The sequence below is a fragment of the Buceros rhinoceros genome, unplaced genomic scaffold, assembly GCF_000710305.1.
Source record: "Buceros rhinoceros silvestris isolate BGI_N320 unplaced genomic scaffold, ASM71030v1 scaffold12450, whole genome shotgun sequence".
NCBI classification, from domain to species: domain Eukaryota; kingdom Metazoa; phylum Chordata; class Aves; order Bucerotiformes; family Bucerotidae; genus Buceros; species Buceros rhinoceros.
Window position 1 is genome coordinate 1 of NW_010391349.1, and position 24,481 is coordinate 24,481.

Genomic DNA, 24,481 nt, shown 5'->3' on the forward strand with positions numbered 1-24,481 from the left:
TTATTATTATTATTATTATTCCCCTTTACTTGCATTAATGGTAAAAAGTAACATGTTTAGTACCGGTCAGTCCCTGTCGTTTTAGACCTTTTTGGTCCAAAAGTGGTCTTTGCTTGTTCTTTAATTCACATAGTTCAACAGCAGCTGACGTTGAGATTGAAGGAGGAAGTACACAAAGTTCATGAGCTGTCTCTCTTAAAATCCATGGCATATGTTCAATGTGCCCCTCAAAAGATCCTTGAGTAGACAGTTTTTACATAATTGCAATGGTGAAGTATTGCTGCAGTGGAAACTTGATCCATCAAAGTCATAAGAATGCCCTTGAAACACAAAACTGGTCTGTTTGTGGCCTTTTTCTTCATCCTCCTATCAGTTCAAATGGCAAACAACACTGAGATGCTACTGAAGTACTGCAAGAAGCAACACTACAAAAAAATCCATCTTCAACATGTCTCTTTTATTTATACTCAGGCTGATTCCTCTGTCCATCACTGGGAGTTTCTCTGTACAATTCCATCTCCTCTTCACATCCTTGACATTGCAATAAAGTGGTTTTCTCTGTGGAACAGAAGTCTGTAGGTGAAATGGCAAGCTTCCCCACGTGTAGAGCTGGAAGGTGTCTGTGGGGTTACAGGAAGCTGTCCTCCACCAGGTCTGAGGAGTCAATCCCAATGTCGTCCATCATGTCAATGTCCTCAATGGTCTCGTCCTCTCTCTTGATGAAAGTAGAGCTACTGGAACCAGTTTCAATGGCACTTTCTTCAGATGTCTGGGAACTGGAAGATACAAACACCTCAGAGATAAAATGGCAAATGTGGCTGGATAAGTATTCCAGTCTCTGGCAGAACCAAACGCTACCTCCCCAGATGTTTTCTGACCCATGGAGCGATCTTAGATGACTCTGATCACCCGTTTCTTATGACATGCTAAATCTCTTATGAAGAGTAATGAACCACCTTGGAATTCAAAGGAATGGGTTTTTCACATGTTCTTCCAAGCACTTTCTGCCAGAGACTTGTTAGAGAAATAGCTTCACGACACTACTGTGACAATAGGTCACTTAGGTAAATCTAGGGAGGTCAAGTGGAAATAAGATAACAATAACAGACAATAAAATATGAATAACAGAGAGAGGCAATAAATCTTAATCTCAATAGTGCTTCTTAGAGACATCGTCTATCACCCTGTTGAAAATTATGCAAAAATATCACAAAAAGAAGTTTCTAGGTTTCTGATTCTATATACTCTTAATTAAATGTGCTGAATTAAACCCCCACCATTCATATTAAGGGTTATACAGAGAGGTGCTCTAGTGGAATCACTCATGCAAACTGACAAGGGAGCAGTAAAAAGTCCTGGATACCTTGCTGTCAATGAAAAGAATACCAGGAAATATACTAAAAAAAAAAAAAACCCAAACTTCCAAATTTTGGAGCTGGACCTGCACAGAGTAAATCAGTCCCTTGAGACTTCATATGTGGCTCCAAGACATTGACCTGTAGGGGCAAGATGCTTTGGAAAATGTGCCCACAAAGCCACCAAACAGGCACTGTAACTTGCCCAAGCTAGCAACTGAGTCCAGGAGTGCCCTAATAGCAGTCTCCTTCCCCTGGCAGTCACAAAAGAGGCAAAATAAATTTTTTTCCCATTGAAAACACAGTGGCCAGTCATATTACCATATTTATATTGGAGCTTCCCCATAAGTAGTTTCAACAGAGCTAAGGAAAATATTTGCAGAGTAGGATGCTGAAAAGTGTTAATGCACATCACCAAACACTGAAACAGTTACTACAGGCTACATGATCTGTAAACCACACCTACCTGTGCCTGTTCCTTTTGCCAAGCTCATCTTCAGAAACAGGGTCAATGTCAGGCAGGGGAATGATGTACCCACTGTCAGCACTCAGTCTCTGCTCATCAAATCCACTCTCCCTGTCCTTTAGCTTGTCTTCATTCTTGTAGGTGACACCAATGTAAGCATTGTCACAGTCCCCTCTCATGCGTGTGACAGCTGGGTGATCACTTTTCAGGAAGTCCAGGTGAATCTTCTCATAGCTCTGAAAATATAAATGCCTCATTAGATGCTATTCACTAAGGCTGCCTTTCTTCAGATAGGTAGTTGTGACTCATTAACCCAGCAAATACTTTGCCCTGTGAGCCTGCAACACTGGATAGAGAAGCCCAGCATCTTCAAATGATTTGAAGGGATGCTACTTTTAGATGATGCAAGTTTTAGATGATGCAAGAATGGTTTTGGCAGCACAGAGCAGACAAAGAAGGATAGGGAGAGGGGAAAGGGAGAGAAGGTAGGTGGGAAAGTGAAATATTGAATGATGGTGAAGACTGAGCTCATCCAGAGGTACCAGAAGTATGAGGGGGAAAATTGCTGGTGTGAGGGTCTGAAGAGGGAGATAGGGAAATTATACACATGGGCCAAGTACTCCTTTTCTAGAATTCTTTCACTGCCTAGAAAATCCCATTAAAATATTCAAAATCCATTCTCCAGTAGAATAATTGAGCTGGTAAGATTTCATTGGAAATCGAGAGTTCTGCTTCCCAGCTCATACTGCAGAACTGCTTCTCTAACTAAGCTTGCATGCAGAAACTGAACATGCAATGCCCATGTCCAAATCATGTAATTCACATAAGTTAGGGTGTGCCAGCTCAGAGCTCATGGGTCTGATGGCTGGAACAACACTTACCATTCCCTCTAAAAAAGTATATAGAAAACACAGAGAAAACATCAAAGAGCAAACCTTTTTGTACTCTCCAGGCAACAAGCTCTCAACAATTTCACTCAAATGGTAAAAAGAAGGTCTTTTTTCTGGTTCACTATTCCAGCACTTCACCATGATCTCATACCTGCAGATAAGATGGAAACCAATTTAACCAACTGGTCAAGGAAAATGAATAACAAAACAGAAATTAAAGCCAAAATTGTCTGGAGACAGGCCAGGTGAGGAAAAGCCGAATGCACACATACACTTCATTGGTAGCATGATCAGGTTTGGCCATTCGGTATCCGCTCTTGATCTTATTGTAGAAAGTAGAATCGACCATCATGCCAGGGTATGGTGTGCCACCTGCAGATAAAAGGGAAGAAAATACTGCTGCTCTGTCCTTGACTATGCACGCAGAGTTCCCAGGTACTCTCTTACTGTTCACATAAAAAAATTGTTGATGCTATAATTTGACATGCCATCAAAAGTTATCTTTTCCTAGCCACTGCTTCAAATCAGAGCTATTGTCTTGACCACATTAAGCCTTGATGTGAAACACTGGGTGGGTAAGATTGAAGTAGATGCTGCTTAGACAAAAGTCCCTTTACTTAGTGTTTATAGAATTGTATAGTATTGACTGGGCACAGAGGTTGGATGATACCTGCATCAGGTCATCAGCTTACATTTGGCAGATCTGAGGTCATGGCTGTGCTCTGTCACTGACTTTCTGTGCAGCCTTAGGCAAGTCACTTGCTCTGCCTGGTTTCATCACCTTTAGCACCTGCACAACAGCTGAGAGTGACGTGGCTTGAATTACTTGCTTCATTCTGGCTGTAAGGGCAAAGCCTTAGTGTGAGCCAGTCCCCTCCATACCCAACTCTCCCCACTGGAGCAGTTAGCTTTAAACAACAGCTGCCGTGTCAGGTGTGTGGGTTGTCAAAACATTTGGACTTGGCCCCTGAGCTGACACAGTTAAGCGATCATTTGGCGCCACAGAATACAGACATTATTGCACTCGTGCTCAGTTGTCACTGATGTGTAAAAGGGCCATTCGAGCTGAAGTCAGTGTTGCAGCAAGATTTCAAAGTTGACCTTCTTAACAAACACTGTTGAGGATATGGTTTGCTTTCCAAGAATGATCATCTTTCTCCTCTCTGGAGGAGGCATAGTATAACATTATTCCAGAAACCTCACCTTTCAAAAGTAGGATTTCCACCTAAAACTGGGCTTCAGAACCTTCCTTACAGGCAGGGCAGTGAAGCACAGTCTTGGCTGTGCCTCAGTTCCCAAGCTATCCAGTGGCAGTCCCATGCCTCCCAGGGATGCTGGGGAGTGGATACTTACAGGATCCTATGATGCCCAGAGATTACAGTAATCAATACCATAAATAGTGGTGCACCCATAAACACCTATAAGCTGCACCTATGCGGAAGCAGCTATATGACAACGTATTCTAGAAAATAACAATAGGCTTGGGGTTGCCGTGGGGCAGTAGTAGATTCCATACAGGCATGATTAATTCTGCTGAAAATAAATCTGGGCAATGCATGCTTACTGAAGCAGGCCAGCCACTCACCCGGGAGGCAAAGTAATGAGGCTGAGAAAAGAGCCAAGCTGTTCCCAGCTGGGAACTGCACATTGTCTGTAACTGCTATACATTGTCATAACCACTTTACACTGCCATAAACCAACTGTATGAACAGGGCTGACCTGGAATTGAGAACTCAGTGTCCCGGAAGACTGACATTTGTTTCATTCTGTAATGGGACTAAGACAGGCTCTTTTGAAATCTATAGGAACAGACTGTGTCAAACCAGCTGCTGGGCTGGGCTGTAGTCCCAGGCACCCCTTTGCAAGCAGGAAGCATGTTCCTTCTTGTATTAGCCAGAAAATCTATCCTGGCAATTCTAAAGAGAACTTTGGGAAAGTACGGACATTTTACTTCACACCTAACACTGGGATCTGAAACCCCATATAGAAGAATAACTAACAGTGGATTTCACACGTATTTTCGCTGTAGAATTTGAAATATTTTATATAGAACAACTTAAACTGAAAAAGCTTAATCACTACACATAAGAAAATATTCACAGTGCATACCAAGAGAAAATATTTCCCACAGAAGAATGCCATAAGACCAGACATCACTTAATGTTGTGTACAGATTGTCAAAAATGCTTTCAGGTGCCATCCATTTTACTGGGAGGAAAGTCTGCAGGAAAGAGAAAGAAACCCCAAACCACACAGGTAAGTCATTAAAGAAATGCTTCCCATTACAATTGTTGTTTGATAGCCAGGGTTAACTTCTCTCTAATATGAAAAATTATGTTAACCTGGCTAGTGTCTATATTTAATTCCATGTAACACGAAGGTACCAGGATTACAAGCAATGCTAATATTTGCTCCCCACAAAGTCTAATTAAAGCATAATTGTATTAATTTTATCACTAGCAAATGACCAGGCTGATTGACAGTATGACACAATATCTGGCACTGCTGGTCTGGACCTGATATGGCATCTATTGATGTGTCACTACTCTCTATATCACAGTTCCTTAATAATTTATCCAGTCACAAATCTCGCCAGTTAAATTGTAAGTCTGTGAAGTACTAAGTGTGTGGCCAAATACTTTTTGGCTTTAAAGCAGAATTAGGGAAGTTATAGGAATTAATGAACTAAGGAATAATTGTTCTCGAGAGTGTTCATCCCAGAGGTCAATTAGCATAACCAACACTGAATGGCAAGAGCTTTAAAAAACTGACAGCATTTAAAACTGACACTTCTCATTTCAGCTAAAGCAGAGCTCAGGAGCTTAAGAAGTACGTACGCTGCCCTTGGAGACATAGTTGGAATCATGCATGATGTCTCTAGCCAGCCCAAAGTCACAGATCTTCACAATTTTTCCTTGAGCCAGGAGGACATTACGAGCTGCCAAGTCACGGTGCACACACTGTATGAAAGAGGAATTAAGTGGTTCAAGGACATGCTAATTCCACGAGAGACATTTCCCTTGCAAAGATCCCTGAAAAAGATCTGTTGACTTTCTGTGCACAGTCTTAACAAGATCTTCTACTGAACAGGCACCTGTATTGCCCCACTAACAGAGGCAGAGGGACACCAGTCCTCAGAATTAGAGAGGGCTCATGCAGATGCATTGCAGTGGAGAGGAGACAAAAGTGATGCCACCCTTTCCCCTTCTACCATCATGTACCATCATGTCTCTGCTCCTGACTACGCTGCTCTGTGGCTGTATAGACCCTCCACCCAGATCCTGCCTAGATCCACCACAATCTCTGGCACCCTGACTCCCCATGTCAGGGGATGTCATGGGCTGCAAGAGCAGAAGAGAACTGACTGCTGCTTTGATTTTTCCAGCTGCGGTGATCTCAGTTGCCAGGTAAGTGAGAAAGCTGTCTACAACCCTAAAAAGAATATTATATTGTGTTGGGTTTTCAGAATCTAAATTGAAACCCACAGTTGGAAATGAAGACATTTTTAAGCTTTCTTTCATTTTACATACTTTTTTATTTACTTACATTTTTAGAAGCCAAGAATTCCATTCCCCTTGCAACCTGGTAGGTGAAACTCAGCAGATCCAGTAGGCTGAGGCCCTCTGAACTGTCATCTGAAAGGAGGTTTTTGACTTCTGTTTCTATTGAAAAGGAGAAAAGTGTTTATGATGTGGAGTGTGAAAGCAGCATCCATTTCCCCCTACCTATCACAATTAGGAGCTGATGATTTTAAGAGAGTACCATGACCAAACCAGTCTTTTCATAATAACTAACCACTTCTAATGTCTCCATCAGCCACTGACACATACTGCATTCTTAAAAAACATCCAGTATTAGATAGAGGTTTTGGGTTTTTTCTCCTGTCTGTACTTCTTTTTCCCAGAGAACTGCAGGAAAAGGTGAAGTTAAAAAGCCTCACTGAAGTGATACACTGTTTACAATACTCAGCTTGTGGTGCAAAAACATTTATCTAAAGGTGGTGCCTTCATTATGGTTTGGTGCATGCATGTCCGTTTTTATCCATTTACGTTTGCTGAACATTGTTATGCTTCTCAGCAAGATTTCACTGGGACTAATCCAATATCAGCAAAAAAAGGTCAGGAATTCTATGGCAACAGTTCTTAATTTTTTATGACAGATGTCAGCAAAACGAAACAGCCAAAATTCAGTGATTCATTTACCCTGATTGTCCTAGAGCACAATACGAGTACATTAATCTGCCCTGTAAATCTGGAACTGGGTATGGTTCCGTTTCGAGGCCTAGAGGCAGAAGTGACGGTGCCTGTTTTTAAAGCAAAGCATATCTGGTTTCTGAGAACGGGATTGGGGAATGGGATGCATTCACTGTCTTCATTACGTAACCCAGGAAAGTATTTGGCGGTGTTCTGCTTTTGGTAAGTGGCAGTTAATATGAAATTAAGTGAAAACAGAGCAATATAAATTATTGTTATTATTGTTCATTGCTATTGCTCAAAGTCTTGTGAACTATAAAACTGCTAAAAACACTGCCTCCAAAAAGTGCCTACAGCCCCATTGCAGGGCACAGCCAATCAGCACTTCAGCGTAGAAGCAAATACCCCACTGGACCCCTTCTGCTTCAGGAGGTTGCACTCCTATCCCCGGAGCACAGTGAAGAACACAAGCACAGGCTTTTAGCTTACAGCTTATACTCACACACTTGCAGAACACAGCTGAGGAGTTTATGTCCATACAGAGGGCAAAAAAAAGATATGCATTTATGCAAGAATTATTTTCTATTGATAGTGTATGCAGAAAGGACAATTCCACATTACCTGACATAGATTTCTTCTTACATGAAGCAGGCCGATCATACACAGACCTCTGAATATCAGAGTATTTAGATCCCTCCTTCCTTTCCAGCATTGGCACGTACTGAGTGGTATCAGCTTGTTTCATGTCCATGTATTCTCCAGTGTTTTCAAATGATAATATCACATAACTGAAATTGGAAAAAAATACAGGCATATGAGCTAGTATTGCCCAGGTGCCTTCCCTGACACAGTAACTAACAGTCCTCTTATGCTGTACTGCTGTGAAATGTAAGAACTGGCTTCATGGTAGGCAATACGCCAAGGTCGTGTATTATACCATAAGCATGTATTATCACATATTAGTATAGGTTACTATGTATCACTGTAGTCAAACACAAGTGCTTCAGACTTTTATTGATAGTCAGGTATGCAAACATATACCGTCTACCTTCCCAAAATCCCACTGAATTCAAGTATTATTATCTAGGGCTTTTAGTTCAAGGTATTCCAAATTACAGATGTAATTTATTCACCCACACGGTTTGCATCAAATCCAGTCCTGCTCAACAAACCCACGTTCAGACAAAGAGTCCCGGCTGCACTCAGCTGCCAAGTCAGTTGATCCATTTGCCCTAGTGATTATCTGAATAAATAAAATCATAGAATAGTTCAGGTTGGAAAAGACCTTTATGGTCATCAAGTCCAACTGTTAACCTATGACAGCCAAGTCCACCACTAAACCACGTCGCTAAGCACCACATCTACACGTCTTTTATATACCTCCAGGAATGGTGACTCCACCACTTCCCTGGGCAGCCTGTTCCAGTGCTTAACAACCCATTTGGTGAAGATATTTTTTCCTAATGTCCAATCTAAACCCTCCCTGGTGCAACTTGAGGCCATTTCCTCTTGTCCTATCACTTGCTACTTGGGAGGAGAGACTGACACCCACCTTACTACGACGTCCTTTAGGTAGTTGTAAAAAGTAATAAGGTCTCCCCTGAGCCTCCTTTTCTCCAGACTAAAAAACCCTAGTTCCCTCTCTGTTAGAAAGTAAACAGAGATTCACCTAGCTAATTTTGTGATATTGCTTTATTGCTGAATGTATGATGACAAGCTTTGTCCATCATCATCTGGAAAAAGCTATGGGATGAGCATTAACCATAACGAAACCATTAAGACTGGCTAAGCCATTGGTTGATAAAGGACAGTACCCAAGCTTGGAGAACAAACTCTGCCAGGCTGTTTGAAGGGAAGGAGTTTTAGACAGTGGAAATTTCCCAAACAGGGATACAAGGAAACCAGGTAGTTGCGCTTTATTTTTAAAGCTTGAGTGGGTAGAGGAAAGAGGATGTTTTCACAGAAAAGAGGAACACTGGGCTGTGTTTTATTAATAGAAATGTTCTTTGGGATCTCAGCATGTCTATAGAGAACCCACGGAGCTTGTGAGGCTGTGGGTATCTCTACACAGGGGAAACATGGATCTAGGACATGTCAGGGAGACTGAACAAAAAGTGCTGAGACCTTCCCAGATTTATGAAACCCGATAAAAGTCTAATGGGAAGAGTTAGAGAGGGCTCTAAATCAATGAATGAGAGGAATGGAATAGGGGTTAGTGATGACATTTTGTTAAGTTACAGGTCATGCTTTTTTTCTTTTTTTCCCACCTTCTTGTGCTTTCATCAGCTGGGTTCATCCCAAAGATATCCAAATCTTTCTTTGGCTTCTCTGGGTGTCTGTTCAGGAAATTGTCCCTATTCTTATGCAGATAGTTCACCAAATCACCATAAAAGCAGTATTCTGTAATGATGTATATAGGACCTGATTAAATAAAGCAAAATAGTGAATTGATGAGTGGGGTTTTAAAAAACAAAACAAAACATAAAAAAGCACTCCAGAAATACTAGAAAATAGAATATAAACCAGAAAATGTGTTGTGTTTTAATACATTTTTATCTACCAAGTTATGACTGCAGCTACTACCAAATATCCAATAGGTTTGTGAAACCATTTTTGTATATATATATATATATTTAAATCCTTTTCTTGAAATTCATGTGCTTGTTATGGATGATGGCTCCACAACAAACCTCCATTTTGTCAGCTAAACCCACCTGATTTTGTACAAGCTCCAAGCAGATTCACAATGTTCAGGTGGGGGCCAAGATGTGTCATTATCTTCAGTTCTGACATGAGCGCCTGTTTTTCGCTGGATCTAGCTGTAGCTGTTGAAAAGACACACCAGCTGCTCAGTGAGAGCAATCACCTTTTTCAGAATAACAAACAATTTTTCCTCGCTTGTCTCATTAGAGCATTGCTACCATGGTTTCTTGAAGAAGACTGTGTCCTTTACTTGACAAGGGGCTTTCTTAAGATTTGTAGAGAAGTCATGAATCAGTAATAAAGAGCTCACTTGACACAGCTCAGTTGCTGACCCAGTCTGTTTGTTCCTCCCCAGGGGTGCAGTGGATTGTCCTGGTGGCACAGAGGCACTGTACAAGGTGCTCATTTCAACACAAGTAAGCTCCTCATGGTTCCTCCAGAATCACTGCGTCAGATTCTTAGCTCTTGTGATCTGAGAAATCTTCAATGAACTTAAGATTCTCACAAGAAACCTGCCTATTTCTTCTTTGTTGTGTAGCTTTCATTTGTTCACAAACATTCATGGTTATTTTATCTCTTTCTGAACTTGCTGAGTTATTGTGGCTGCTACGGTCCATACAGCTAAACCAAACTTTGGATGTTTTCAGAAGTCTTGAAACACCATGAAGCAATCTAAACTGTAATTTTACATTTCAGTCATTCCACAGTTCATTTTCAACTTCAGATATGGAGAATCTATTTATACACAAGCAATGCTTAAATAACCCTGTGGGAACATGCCCTACCTAGCTTGGGAAATGGAACCGTGACAACTTACGTTTCAGCATTTTCACAGCTACTTTCATCACCGGTTGAGAGCGACTCAGTCCATATGCAGTCCCTTCGACTACCTTTCCAAAAGCACCAGATCCAAGGATTCGACCTGAACACAGAGGAGAGCATTATTTATTTCAGAAAGTAACAGCAATTTGCTTCATTTCCCTTGGTCATTCCTCTATGGGTTGTGATTCTTGTGTGGAAAGACCACACTCACTTAGCCAGACCACCTGTATTATTGTTATTTCTGTTGTTGTAAAGGAGAAAAAGGCAAGTATGAAAAGCTGTCATTAAGTACAATTCTCAAATAAAAACAAGCAAGCAAACATCAGCAGCACATCTGCACATCAGAGCTCAACTCATTCAGATTTGCCTCCTACGGTGCCCTGCCACCCTCACTTTATCCTTTCTAATCATTGATTCTCCTACACTTAATTTGACCTCTCCGCCTCAGTCAGCACCTGACTATAGCACAGTTTTGTCCTTTACTTAAAAATCTGAGTTGGATTCCTCAGCTGTAGGTCTGGGCTGTTGTATCAGCGCTGGATGTAGCTAGCAGAAAGATAAACTGAAACACATCACCAGCACTTCTAGAAAACAGGCAGGCAGGACCATCAGTGATCTGCAAGAAGCTGAAATACATGTTGATCACATATGAGGGAAAAGTTCTCTGAAGTTCAATGTACAAGTGTGTCTCGTATGCTAGAATAAGTTTTACTGCAAATTTCCAAGTGCTGTAATGAAACAGCTAATGTTTATACACGCTTCACTCTTCCCAAAAATCAATTTAGAGAAAAAATTCTGATTATCATATCCTGTCTTCTGATATGGATACAGTGTGCAGAAGAATTGTGTACATATTGAGTGAGACTTTAGAGAAATACAAACTGCACAAACATGCTCAAAAATACTATGTTTCATAGTTTTCATATAGAAGAGCAAGTTCATCAAAGCAACACTTATTCAGTGAAAAAAATCGTATGCGAGCTCCAGATGCCAGGGTATTTTCACACTTCTAACAAGATCTGTATTTTATTTTTTGTTACTTTTTAACTTCCAGCACAGAAACAATAAGTAGTGACTTTTACTATGGAGATATATGACATTTTGTCTTTGACATTTGTTTGCAATTTGAAGTTGCTGCCTTTAACTCTTCTGAAGGTGTTATCTGACAAGCAATGCCGTATGTTTGTTATCCTCAAGCTGCAGCCTCCACTTCTATTGCATACATATTTTCAAAAGAAAATTTCCAACCAACTGATATCTACATCGTTAACGAGCTCAAGAAACAGCTTAAGAATGCTTAGCTGAGCTACCACTGAAGAAGCTCTCCAAGACTATGACAGAATAGTTTGTCATGCAAACAAAAAATATGCAATTTATTTTCAAGATTCCTGTGCTCCAAAGGGTTTTCTTCCCAATCAGGATGTGAGAAAGCTTCCCATGAAATTTCAGACTAATTCAAACAACCTGAGTCTGAAATTTGGGCCCTCAAATTTTTCAGACTGAAGGTCTGGGAGCCATATGGCAGGATGCAGCCCCTCAGAATGCAATGGCATTTGCTAATGCTCCTTGATCTTCTTGTCGTCACAAGACAATTTTTCCCCAAACCATACTGTCAGCTGAGCATGAGGTGCACATCTCCCTCTCCATCACCTCTGCTGAGCCAGGGTGCATGTGGGGATGGTGAGAGCACTTCCGGAGTGGCAGGGAACGATCACTGCTGTTTCTCCTTTTCACCCCTCTCTGCAGAGGTAGCCCAAGCATCATGTGCTTTACACTTGAAATTTGGAGCCAGGTGGGAGCTGACTGCTCAAGAGCTGGAGGCATCTGTAATGCTATCACATTTTTGATGTCGAGAACTTCAGTGGAGCCCAAAATTATAGCACGTGTTTGCTTTTCTTAGTATAAAGGCACCACCGTGGGCTGCTCGCTAAAGGAGCAGCACTGCTTCTGTGCCACAGGGGGACTGTGCAGACACAGCAGCAGCTCAAGGCTCCTCCTCAAACTACCAGCCGAACGGCACCTGGGGAGGAGAGCTATTTCAACCTCTGTACCTATCCATAGAGTTTATCTGCTGAGCCTATCAAAGAGGTGCTGCTTTTCTGCTTGGAGGGTGGCAGGTGGGGTGTGGGTTGAACACATAAATACAAAGATGAGATCTATGAATTTCTTCTGGACATGACCTTCTCGACTTGATGCTTCTGTGGCTAAAATTGAGCTGGGATGATCGGCCCACCACAAATTAAATCATAACTCTCTTGGTCTATATCAAAAGACAAATAAGTGACAAGCTTTATAATCGTAAGTTCTAACTTATGAGAAATTTAGTACCTCATTCCTTAATGCTGTGTAACTTGAATCTTAACTTGCCTTTTGCAAATTGGAATGGGTCTGATTCTGATTATTAAGGCCACCAGGACAAAAGGGTGGCTTGCTGAGAAGTGATGGGAGCAGTTCTGCCGCCTCACTTCAGCAACTCCAAGATCCTGAGATGCAGCAGCACTCAGACCCTGCTGCTCAAAAGGCCCTGCCCCCTGCCATCTCAGACTAAGGAGGAGGTTCAGGTCCTGCTGGGACCTCGCTGCTTCTCAGCAGAACCAGAAGGCAGTGGCATTCAAACAGCTCACTGCGCTATTGCATTTCTCATTCTGTTACATATCTCCCAGCCTTACACTGGCTGCTGAGAGCTTTAAACAGCAGCGTACTAAGTACATTGTGGAGAGGTGATAGCAAAGAGAAACTTGCAGTGTAACCCAAATTTGTCATCTGCAGATACAGCCAGCCAATATTCAGAGCTGGCATTTAATGCAGGACTGCACTCCAAACGCTACTAGCTAACAAAACAAATAACTGCCAGCTGGCTTACACAGCTAGGTTGGGAAATGCTTGTCTGGATGAGCCAAAATGGGTTTACATACTGCTTCAGAGGCTTCCTGAGCTAAAGGTGTAATTGCTTTGCTGTCATCTCCCACTTCGATAAGAGAAAACCCACACAAACTAGAATTATCAACCCAGAAACAAATGAGGTCTCCACCAGCAATAAATTCATATGGCAAAGCTGCCAGTGGGTAAATGTTAACAGTGTCGAGAAGAATTCTTGTGCAATCCAGGCCACTAAAAAGACAGGTAGCATTAGTTTTTAAAGCACTGACTATCCTGAATCTATTTGTAAACAGGAAGGCATTGTAGTGGGCTAGTGCTCATGAGTCAGAGAGAGAAAAAGTCACAGCGGTGGTCTGTTAACAACTCAGATCTAACAAATCCTATTTAGACACATAATTAAAGTCTGCGTTGCAATAAAATAATTTCATTAAATATACACCCTCCCCTAGTTTTCAATCAGCAACATGAATTAAATTAAAGAATATTGTTCCTGAATCAGAAATTTTTGTACTGCTTCTTTCAAGAATTAACATCAATTCTTTCTGTGATGGGGAAGGAGAACTACACCAGGGGAGTACGTTTCTTAAAATACCTCAAACAAAAACCATATTTCATCTTCTGCTCTGTTTTGTGACACAGCTTGGTGCACAGATATATCCAAGAGAGGAAAGCCTTGTATATTTAAAGTACTATCTGGATAGAACATTAAAATTATCTATAATCATTATGCTTTCAATTGATAAAAATAACAGATTGGGCTAGCCTTGAAGAAATAATTACAGCTGAATTCTGTATGAATTCCAATGCATGAACAACAAAGCAAGAAGGGGAAGAAAGAAGGACAGCAGCCACAAAAGTTATGCTATTACTCAGCACTGATATATGCACAGCGTGAACTAATAATTTTTAAAATATTTTAAATAAAACTACATAACTACTTGCAGATTTCACTTGGCCTCTGCACATAAGTGTATAAATATCTTGTACATAAAAAATGCTGATGCACTTCTTGTGTGTGCTTTAGCAGAAGTGAGTGTTGAAGAGGGTGTTTAATGCTGGGAGAAGCCCCCTGAGCCATGTGGACGTGGACACTACATACAGGGCAAAAAAGAGAAAAAAGAGAAAAGAGAGGTGTGGAAGGAGAACTGAGGAGAACAGACAGGTACAGAGAGGCTCTGGACTTCATGGCCATAACTTACATCACAAATTCCGGTAGCAGAGACTTCAGAGTTGTCCTTAACCATTTTTCTCAGAGAAGGATGAGATTAGTCCCTTAGAGGAAACTTACCAAGCACCAACCCATCTCGAGGAAACTCCCATCTGGAGTCATAAGGCAGTTGCATTGGGTCCACATAAATGTATTCGTGGCCATCTGGGCTGATAGACTCAATGACTCTCCATCTTATCTCGTATCTCGGCTTCTGTAAAGCACATCGAATGCAAAACCAGCCGTTAGTCCTGTGCCTGACTTCAGAGGGGATCAAAACCCAGCTCAGAATCCAAACCGAAATGCTTTTCTACATTACCTGTTTCCATATGATGACCAGGACAATCAGTGAAATTATCACAATCACTAAGAGCACTAAGACCGCAGCAGCCACTGTTAGTTCTGATCGCAAGGCTGTGGAGTAAAAATACAGACCATATTTTCCTCCTGAGCCATGAGGAACATGACGCACTCATAAGACACCCACCTCCCCTACTATCACAGTTCCTGTGTCCTGCAAATGTGGCAGGAGCAGCTCCTGAGGCTGGTGACTGCAAAGTCTTTCCAAGCCCCAAACTGCTCTCAGCCTTCCTGTTTCAAAACCAAATACATAGATTATCAAGAACATCCCATAGCCAGTGGCCATAAAATGATGAAACAAATCATGGAGCCACATAGTAAGTGAAAAACAGATGCACCGGTAAGACCTGTAGAAAGCCTCTTTCTCAGATGTCCCAGAGTGAAAACCAAACAAAAAAAAATTTCCTATATTTTTATCTGCAACAATTCATATTTTTATCTATTAAGACTGAACTGGGATGCGTTAGAGAGGGATCAGACTGGGTGCTGTAATTTCACAGAAGGACAAAACATACTCACTGGGAGCCACGAGCTTCAGTTCCCGAGTAACAGCACCAAGGTCATTCCTTGCCACACATCGCACAGCCAGGGTTTCCTTTACCTTCTGGAAGGTCACCTGGCTTTCCACCATGTTTTTATCATTCAGATGGTCTTCCATGTGTATATCAGAGATATTGTTAGTCAAAAGAGTCCATGAGGTTTCATTGCTGCATCTGCAGGGAAGAATAACAGGGGAAATGGACGTTAGGCATAGGTGTGGATAAAGAAGAGTGAACAGAACAAGAATCATCTTTCTCTATAACTTTCTTCTGACAACAATCTTTTTAAAGACCAGAAATCCTTAAGACTGCCTCTGCAAAAAGTCTGGATCTTTCTTCCCTCAGAATAACTTGCTGATCCTCATTACTGCTGCTGCTTTGAGGTCCTGACTATGCAGCCCAGCAGGTCTGGTATAGATAGATCTTGGTGTCCCTATGTATCCCATAGCACTGGATGGATCTGTATTTCTCCCTGAATCCTTAGTGCTGTAAACCAGGCAGTAAGAGGTTTTAGTACAATGAGAACACAGATGGGAGGTACCCAGGGCCTCTAGCCCTCTTCTACCTAGGGCTTATATCTCCCTCTCCCTGATGGATAACCTTTCAGGGAAAACACAGCCTCCCAGCAGCCACAGAAAGAACCGGTCTAGCAAAACCAGTCTAACAAAATTGGAAGTACTTATACTATGTGCCTAAAATACTTTGAAGGTGAAAATTATAATTAGGGGGGAAATAATTACAAGTGAATATTTAGAAGCAAACAAGAGTGCTAAAGAGGTAGACTGAGCTATCTGTGAAATGATAAGAACTTCCTGAGTGGAGGGACAGCTGCTTCTCAAAATTCTTACTCAAACTGAGATTCTGAAATCCATTTAGTTTGCTTATTGAACACAAAGCTTTTATGAAGGAAACTCTGAATTGATGCATTGTGTCTTCTCCTACAGGATGCAGTAGGAAGGACATTGAAAGCCTCTCTTGAAATACAAGCAACATGCCTCTGAAAAGAAAAAAAATATCTAGAGCTTACAAGCCTTTGATGAGGACTATGTTGTACAGTAACTAATAATGTTAAGCTAATCAAGGACACAGCAAGTCATATTTTAGGTAGGAAGTCACCCTCTCCTCTTACTTTTTAATGTCCTTGCAAACCAGCCATTCCACATCAGGAAGTGGGGTCCCCTCTGCCAAGCATCTCACCGTCTGCCCACCCGCGGAGCCATGGTGATCGTCCACAAGATCTAAGATCAGGGCTGGAACTGGGAAGCAGTCAGGAGTTTGTTAAAATATTTGACAAAGTCTACCAAAAAAGAGCTTGAAATTTCAAATAGAGCAGGACAGGTGCTATTTGGTCCACAGCTTAGCAACAGCTAGAAACCCAACCTTGTCCAGGAGGTCCTTATCTCCTGTAGAACAGAGTGGATCCCAGGCTAGAGCCATAAAAAGGAAGTGCTGTGGTTATGCCACGTCCTCATGTCATACTGAATGAACTACCATCCCCCCGTGAGTTGGACTAACTTAGGCAGGAGGATAAAGTTTCTTTTTGGCTCAAGGCCAGAGCAGAAATGAAAGCCAGGATCAGGGTAGGACAGCTCCAAGGACTCAGCATGCACAAATTCCTCCAGATACCCTGGTTCTTCCCTTTCTTATCTTCACACCCCAACCAATCTGAAGTGTAAGTGGATCAAATCTTTGCTGTGTGCCATCAGTTCTGGTGGACAATACCTTGTATGAGCAAAGAGAAGGTGTATCTCTTAATTTCATCTTCATTTTCAGCAACCAAAGTGTAGTATCCACTGTCTTCTTCCTTTGCTCGGATCAATTTTAATATACTCTGAAACCTGCAGAAATTAGAGGTTTGCTTGTGTTTTTAAAGCAGGCATTAAAAAAAATTCACTTTGATGAAACATAGATTCCGGGTATGTAGAGTTATAATGTAGTGGAATTTAGCATTTCTAGCATGCCTTTAACTAAAGTTATTGCTCAGGTTGTAAATAACTACCAATATACAACTGAGAAACAAGTGGGCATAGTTATATTCTGCAGGAATCTGATAAAGGCTCTGATATTACACAAAATATCTAGAAGTTACTGATGTGGAGACATGTTGGAGGGACTGAAGAGAGTTAGTGCACAGAAACTAAGATTTCTAGGTTTTTGAGAGGTTGATGTTATGAAGGGAATAAGAGGAAGCAGATTAGGCATCGCCCTTTAGGGAGAAAAGAAAGAAAGGATTTTTAAACGCCACTGAAGAAGAAGCAACAAACTGAGGTGGAGAGAGAGAGCAGGAGCAGTGCCCAGGTTTCTGGGGGAGAAACTCGAGTCAACATGACAACGGGTGGGAATAAAATTTTTACCTTGTTTCCTGGACTCTGTTGGAACTAGTAACAATCTCAGTAAGGTTTTCAATCAGAGTCACATTATCCTTCAACCAGTACATTTTTGGTGCTGGATACGCCTGCACATCGACGACAAAGTTTTTTACTTCGTGTAGATTGACAGCTTCCAGAGAGCTAAACTGAGGCTCCAGATGAACAAAGCCTTTGTCTGTAAATGAAAAAATCCTTGTGTAAACAACACCATGCAGCATTTTTCACGAATGGTATTTTCAAGTGCATTAATAATTTTTGGATGCCAAAATCAGACTATACCATGAACTGTAATGACTACTGTCTTATTTTCCTTAACCTCCTTGGTTGCGTGTCGAGCAGTACATTCATAATCCCCTGTGTCTTTCACCGAAGCCTCAGGAATGGTCAAGGTGTAAACCAGCTTCTGCGATGGAACTTTGATATCATCAAGTTTTATCACACCTTTTTCTTTCTGTTTGGAGAAGGAAAAAAAACCCTTGCTTAAGTAACTGAGCTGAAAGCACACTACTGCAGATCTGTGATGGCACTGGAATGAGAGCAACCATCTAAATCCTGTATGGCAGAAAACTTGTTTACTCAGTCAGGGATGTATTTTTCAGCCACAGCACAAAAGCTGTGTCTATAAAAATAACTCATTTGGAGACAAGCACAGAAGAGTGAGGAGGTTAAGAGTTCATATTTTCTTCACTCAAAACAAATAGCATTCAAAATTTGAGCGAGCAGCCTAAAGGAGTGTTTTACTGCTTATGTGCTACCTTCTCCTCAGACATAAAAGCCACTTGACTTCTCTGTGTTCAGTTCTCATGAATGGGGGGTGAATTTTTGTCCCCTCCACCAGACAAAAAGTAACCAGTTGCTAGATGCTATGTTCTGCCTGCTCTCAAAGCAAGGATAATTTATTGGCAAGGAGAAGACTCCCACGAGTAAAAGCATGGTGAGAGTGGTAGTCCATGTTATCATGAAAGGCTGAAACAAAAATTATGCCAGGGTTAGTTTTCAAAGGTGGCCTAGAGCAAAGATTATGATGTGTCACATTGAAAATAGAACAAAACATTCTCAAATCATTTTTCCTCTTGGGCTATTAAATAAAAAGTGGGATTTGAGGTCACAACTAGATACACTTCAACTACTCAATTCCTTCAGTGACCAGACTTTTTATGTGGAATACTCTGAAATTCTCCATTGAGCAGGACTGGCTCTAACCAATTTTCAGTAAATACAGATTTTTACTGCAGAAAGTTGTTATGCCAGCTTGAAATTTTCCAAGGGTCTCCAAAAGTTTTAAGGTTTTCTTACTAGACGGTTCTTATTAATGAGTAATTACACTGACTGTAAAAGTCGTTTTAATTTACACCTGCATAATGAGGAACAACTAAGACTATAGGCTTAAATTTTCATATTCCTATATTATGCCCAAGAAGCCAGGGATTAAGAGAGCCATTTTAGAGATTCAGACCTTCAGCAGCAGAGCTCTATGCAGATGCCCAACACATTCCTAGATCTTTCTATTTCCGGATTTACTTTTTTGGATCAGCACAAGACCTCAGAGACCATTACTCCCTTGGACAGTGGATTCCTATCCGTGCCTTCCCTTCCTCTCATGCTTTGCGCATACCTTCTAACAGCAAACTCTAACTTTTGGAAATGACTTTCTTTTGCAGTAAACTAAAAAGAATAGAAATTGCCTTGTTTCCTCTCCTCTTAATTAGAGATGAAAAGAATATTTTACAATGCCACCTTCTTCCCCAGTAAGTAACTACAAACATTCAAACAAACAAAAAACAAAAACAAACAAACAAACAAAAAGAGAGAGAGAGAGAGAGAGATTTACCACTTTCCCAGGATAATTCCACTGTAAATTAACCACCTCATTGTCGAAGACCACACAGGTTACTACAATGGTCTCGCCTGTTTTGTAGACAGTTTTAAGAGCTTCAATTTCAACTGGCAGCTGTGAAGTAGCTAAGAGAAGAGAGAGAGATTTAGTTTTTTAACGGACGCAATTTTCACATTGTGCAATTTCAAGGGGAGATTTCCATTTCACTTCTCTACTGAGGAATTACATGGAAAATTCAGTGAAAGTGCTTCTGATTGATATAAATAATTTGATGATATAAATAATTCTGATGGTATAAATAATCTGTATTTAAATTATTTGTATATGAAGTACATTGAGCCTGTGCATTGAGTTCAATCCCAAAAAGAAACGATCCATGCATAAAATTTCGGTTAGACATTCCTATTTCAAATGCCCCTGTGAAAAGGCACATGGTACACATGCTACACACAAGGTACCTGTACAACCATTTCCCATTTTGGTGATCAGTGACAGTCTTTCAGAATCTCCTGCTGGCCAATAAAAACCTTACTTTCAAAATATTTGAATCATGATTTTTTTCAGACTCCTCAAAGCCCTACGATTTGAAGCCACTGGGCAGCACCAGTCTTTTCAGTTATATTTCAGCAAACAGGATGAAAATACATGGATTATGGAAAACTTTTCTTGCAATCATTTGGGAGAGGAGATAAAGCTAAGGACACTTTATTCTTATCAAAATTGTATGTAGCTGCTAAGTAAACTAGTGACTAAGTAAATGGCAATACTGCCAGAGGAGCAAGGAGCTCATCACTGGGGAAATATCTGATATAACCCTGTGATGCTGGTGCTAATATGGCTCTTACGCTGTGAGGAAAGAACTGGGCTGAACATTTTCTCTTTTAAGTGAATGAAAATAAATACCTCTTAAAATGTAGATGAGAAACTCGTCAGACTTGAACTCCATGCCTTTAACCATTGTTTTGCAGGTATATGAGCCCGCAGGGAAATTTCCTATGAAGCCTTGTTTGCTGTCATAGAAAGCATAGACAGCCTTGTCTAAACTGTTAATTAAAGTCACTTGAGAATTTGGGTCACTTGTCCGACAAGGAATAATGGTGGGATCACCTTCTTCTACTAGAATGAACTGGTCTTCTGGTATAGAAGGAACAAAAGGCATGTCCGGGTCTGTAAAAAACAAGAGGTAATTTTACACTGCCTTGTTTGTAGTAAGTCCGTGTACAAGAATTGGATATCAATGACCACTTACAGATCATAACTGAAACTAGTACAGTTCGTTCCCCCACTTTTTCAGAGATTTCAGTTAGGGCATGGCAATTGCTCGCAGTACCTCGTTTTTGGTATTTGATGCAACACGTAGCCAGACATTTGATCTAAGCACACAATAGGAAAGAGTTTGGGCTCCTTTGAGGGAATACAGGATGTGGAATGAAAAATACAAAAGAATCCCACCCCGAATAAATGCTGAGTATTATTAATCCCCTTAGACCTACTTTCCTATATAAACACTTATATTGTGCAGTGAGGGCAAAAGGATATCAAGTGACAAATAGCAAGAAAATCAATTCTAGTTGTGAAAACATCCATGCAGTTGCTGGGGACTAAAGTGAAGATTAATTCACTTTATCATAGCCAACACTATCAAGATACAACGAAGATCTCAGGGGATAATCTGGACTTAAACATCCTGTTTTTACAACACAAGATTTTGCACTTCAATGCAACATTCACTCCACAAAAAAAAAAAAAAAAAAAATTAAAAATACAGATCCTGCCTTTTATTGGCAAAAATCACTCACCTTCTTCAGTTAGAATTTTTTTTTTTTTTTACCCTTTGGTAATAGTAGCTGTCTCCTAGCCGATATATAAGCAGGGAGGAAAAAAAATTTTAAAAGTCCAAACACTTTCCATGTCAAAAATTAGAAATCAGTTTCATGTTGTTTATGCTGAACACCATTAAAGTCACATTTCATCAAAAATAGTTCAATGTACTTATCATCATGCATTTCTAACATGTCCAACATTACAGTTATGAGACATAGTTAATTATGGTCACAGCATGTGGTTTTCAAAATATGGTATTTAACCAGAAAAAAGCAAACAAACACCTGGTAGTTTTATTTCTTTTAAAGTCAACAAAGTACATGCCAGCTTTCCTACCCAGCCAATGCAAAGTCTGAGTTTAAAACATAACTGCATAACATAGCCAACTTAAAAAGCATAGTCCTTGAATTATCTGCATTTGGCCATTTGGAATAAACAAATAATCCCTGCTAGCCTGAAGCTTCTGTGCAAAGCTTTACAGTAAAATTTAATAAATAGCAATCTAAATCCCTCCAACAATAGACTTTCTGCTGTACTGGCAGACTCTTTGTAGCAATATTCCAAACACAGTGCTCCATCCCAAAGACACTGCCAACTACATGTATTCATTTTCCCACTGTAATTTAAAACAGCAACACGATTCACCTAGTCTGGTTTTCGTGTGTTGTAAGTGAAAATAGGATATTGTGTGAAGTCTCATCATAATCCTCCTTGGCTAAAGTGGGTTGCTGCCACCCATTGCCCTCCTAATTTTTTGCAGGAAAAACTATTGTAAAGACAAAGTTTATAGTGGAAACAGAAACATTCTCTATAATTTGGAGAAAAGGATATGTTTCTGCATTTATGACATCTTAATGGTTAGTGAGAGGATAAAATTACAGGGTGTCTCTGCCCTGCAAAACTGGTAGGCTGATGTCTAGAGGCTTTTAAAAACAAACCAAAAAGCCCTCTTGAAGAAACGTTCCATCTCTTGCCTTTACATTCCTTAACTGAGTGAGTTACAAGACTGCTTAACACCAATGTCTTCTGGTAATTTGGTCAGAGCTGTTTAGAAATTGAGATACACGTGCCAAAGCTTGCAGCCTCTAACGAAACATCTTGCTTCAAGAATGAACGCAAAAGCTTCGTGTTTGCTGTGGGAAATGGAGAAAAAGTCTTGGAAGAATCACTATCTTCAAAGCACGTTTTGTGAACTGCAAAAACTTACTGTCACTGCAAAATAGCCTTTAAAACAAGTCCTGATATTACTTCCCAGCTTTCCCCCTTCCACAGTCTTCCTTCTATTGCAGACACTATCTTCTTCACAATACACTGCAGTTTTGCAGAATTATTTGCAATCTCTTCTTCTCTCCTTTGTTTCCCGTTCAAAATATTTACTGCAAATCTACCAGCTTGATCTTTCCTGGGCCCACAGTAATGCCACTCATCCCCTGAACCCCAGCCAATGCTGAGGAAACATCCGGACAGAGCTTTACAAAGGCAACTGGTCGTGGCTAAGCCTCTGGTGCCTATCTCAGCTATGACAATAAAGATCTTCATCCCATGGATAGTGTGGAAAGCCTTTAAACAGATTTCCAGTCAGAACAAGGGAGTGTGGGAGGGGAGTGAGGAAGAGGGCAAAGTAAGTACTTCCAAAAAGAAGGGATGCCATTTCTTCTGGGTTGAACAGGTTTTCCCCACTCAAGAGAAAGCCGGCACAGGGCCTGGGAAAGCTGAGTTTGCTTCGAAAATTACAGGGTACGGCATAGTAGCACCATATTTTTAATCTTGCATCATACTGGCCAGCAATAATGCTTGTTGTTTCACCCTCCCTTATGACAGCTGCCCCCAAAACACCTTCATTGCTTTACACTTCCCAGGCCCTGTGCACACATGAGCTTTTTCTAGTTCTCAGATCAAGACAAATTCAGGTTAAGAATGAGATATGGCCTTCCTCATCTGGCACCTGCTTTAGTGTCAGACAAGCTCTGGTTTGGTCAGCACACGTTCCAAAACATCCAAAACCCCAGACACACCTGAAAGGACTGGCATTGACACTAATCCCCACCTGGGGGCCAGGCTCACCTGAAGGCTGGACATGCTCCCACAGCTGAGCTGACCTAGCCACCAAGGTCTACTACCCAGCCCCTCTTGGTTAGAGGACCTCAGCTCTGAAGGTGTGAATTCATCCCTCTTCTTGAGAACTAAAACTCTTACCAAAAGAAGTGAAAAACAATAGAAAGAAAGAGGAGCATATCCATAGAATCATAGGAGCTGGTCTAGATTTACGTCTGGAAAAGTCCCTGGGGTCACTTACCTTCCTCTGACACCAAGTTGCCACCAGCAATATGTCTCTTCTGAATATCTACAGTTCAGTTCTCCCATCTAAACCTCCAGGTACAGCTGTGGCACCCCCCACTTACCAGGCACATAGATGTAGATGTCTTTCCCTTCCACTTCGCCATCCTCCACTTGAGTGTAGTTGTAATAGCAAACATACAAGCCCGTATGGGCGGCTGAGGCATTTCCTACTTCAAGCACTGTCACGAAGAGGCCACTGTTGTTTTCTTCATGTCTAATGTCTGTCCTGTGACTTCCCTCAGTCACTGGGTACTGCCAGCTCACTTCGCTGTCTCCAGAGCATTTGAGTGTGAAACTGGAATTCAGTTGTACCACCATTTCATTCCTATTGGGAACAATAGTCGGCAGAGGAATCTGGCAAGATGTTAGGAACGGTCCTGCAGAAAGACATGAATGAATAGCATATGAACACACAGAACAGCCTTAGCACGGGTATGTGAAAGAAAGCAGAGTGGATCCAGAGCAGCTGGTTTTCTGACCATTTCAGATGTGCTGATGTCCCAGGAAATTTGCAGTTGTTAAAAGCCAGAGCTTTGCCCAAGGGGTGGCAAACGGCTTCCCTTTGAAATGGTAAGTGTTTGCTTGCTGACTTTTATTTGTCAAATCAAGAGGTGAAAGACAGAGGTGAAGTTAGAGATGGCTCCAGATCCACACCCCAGCTTCCCCTCCCTACCATATGTTCTCACTTCTTTGACA

At 41.1% G+C, this 24,481-nt stretch overlaps 1 protein-coding gene across 1 annotated transcript; it reads right to left on the reverse strand.

The window, feature by feature from the left end:
* Positions 1–283: 283 nt before the first annotated feature.
* PDGFRA (platelet-derived growth factor receptor, alpha polypeptide) lies at positions 284–24,170 on the reverse strand. The gene is made up of 21 exons (XM_010141368.1): positions 23,848–24,170; positions 20,525–20,788; positions 19,616–19,746; positions 18,064–18,235; positions 17,770–17,959; positions 17,138–17,253; positions 16,545–16,671; positions 15,396–15,589; positions 14,836–14,930; positions 14,598–14,730; positions 10,425–10,529; positions 9,619–9,729; positions 9,172–9,325; positions 7,526–7,692; positions 6,258–6,373; positions 5,549–5,671; positions 4,821–4,932; positions 2,984–3,083; positions 2,757–2,862; positions 1,822–2,057; positions 284–776 (listed from the first exon to the last, which is right to left on the reverse strand). The coding sequence occupies exons 1-21, from the start codon at positions 24,101–24,103 to the stop codon at positions 629–631; spliced, it is 3,156 nt and encodes a 1,051-aa protein (XP_010139670.1). The 5' UTR covers positions 24,104–24,170; the 3' UTR covers positions 284–628.
* Positions 24,171–24,481: the final 311 nt, after the last annotated feature.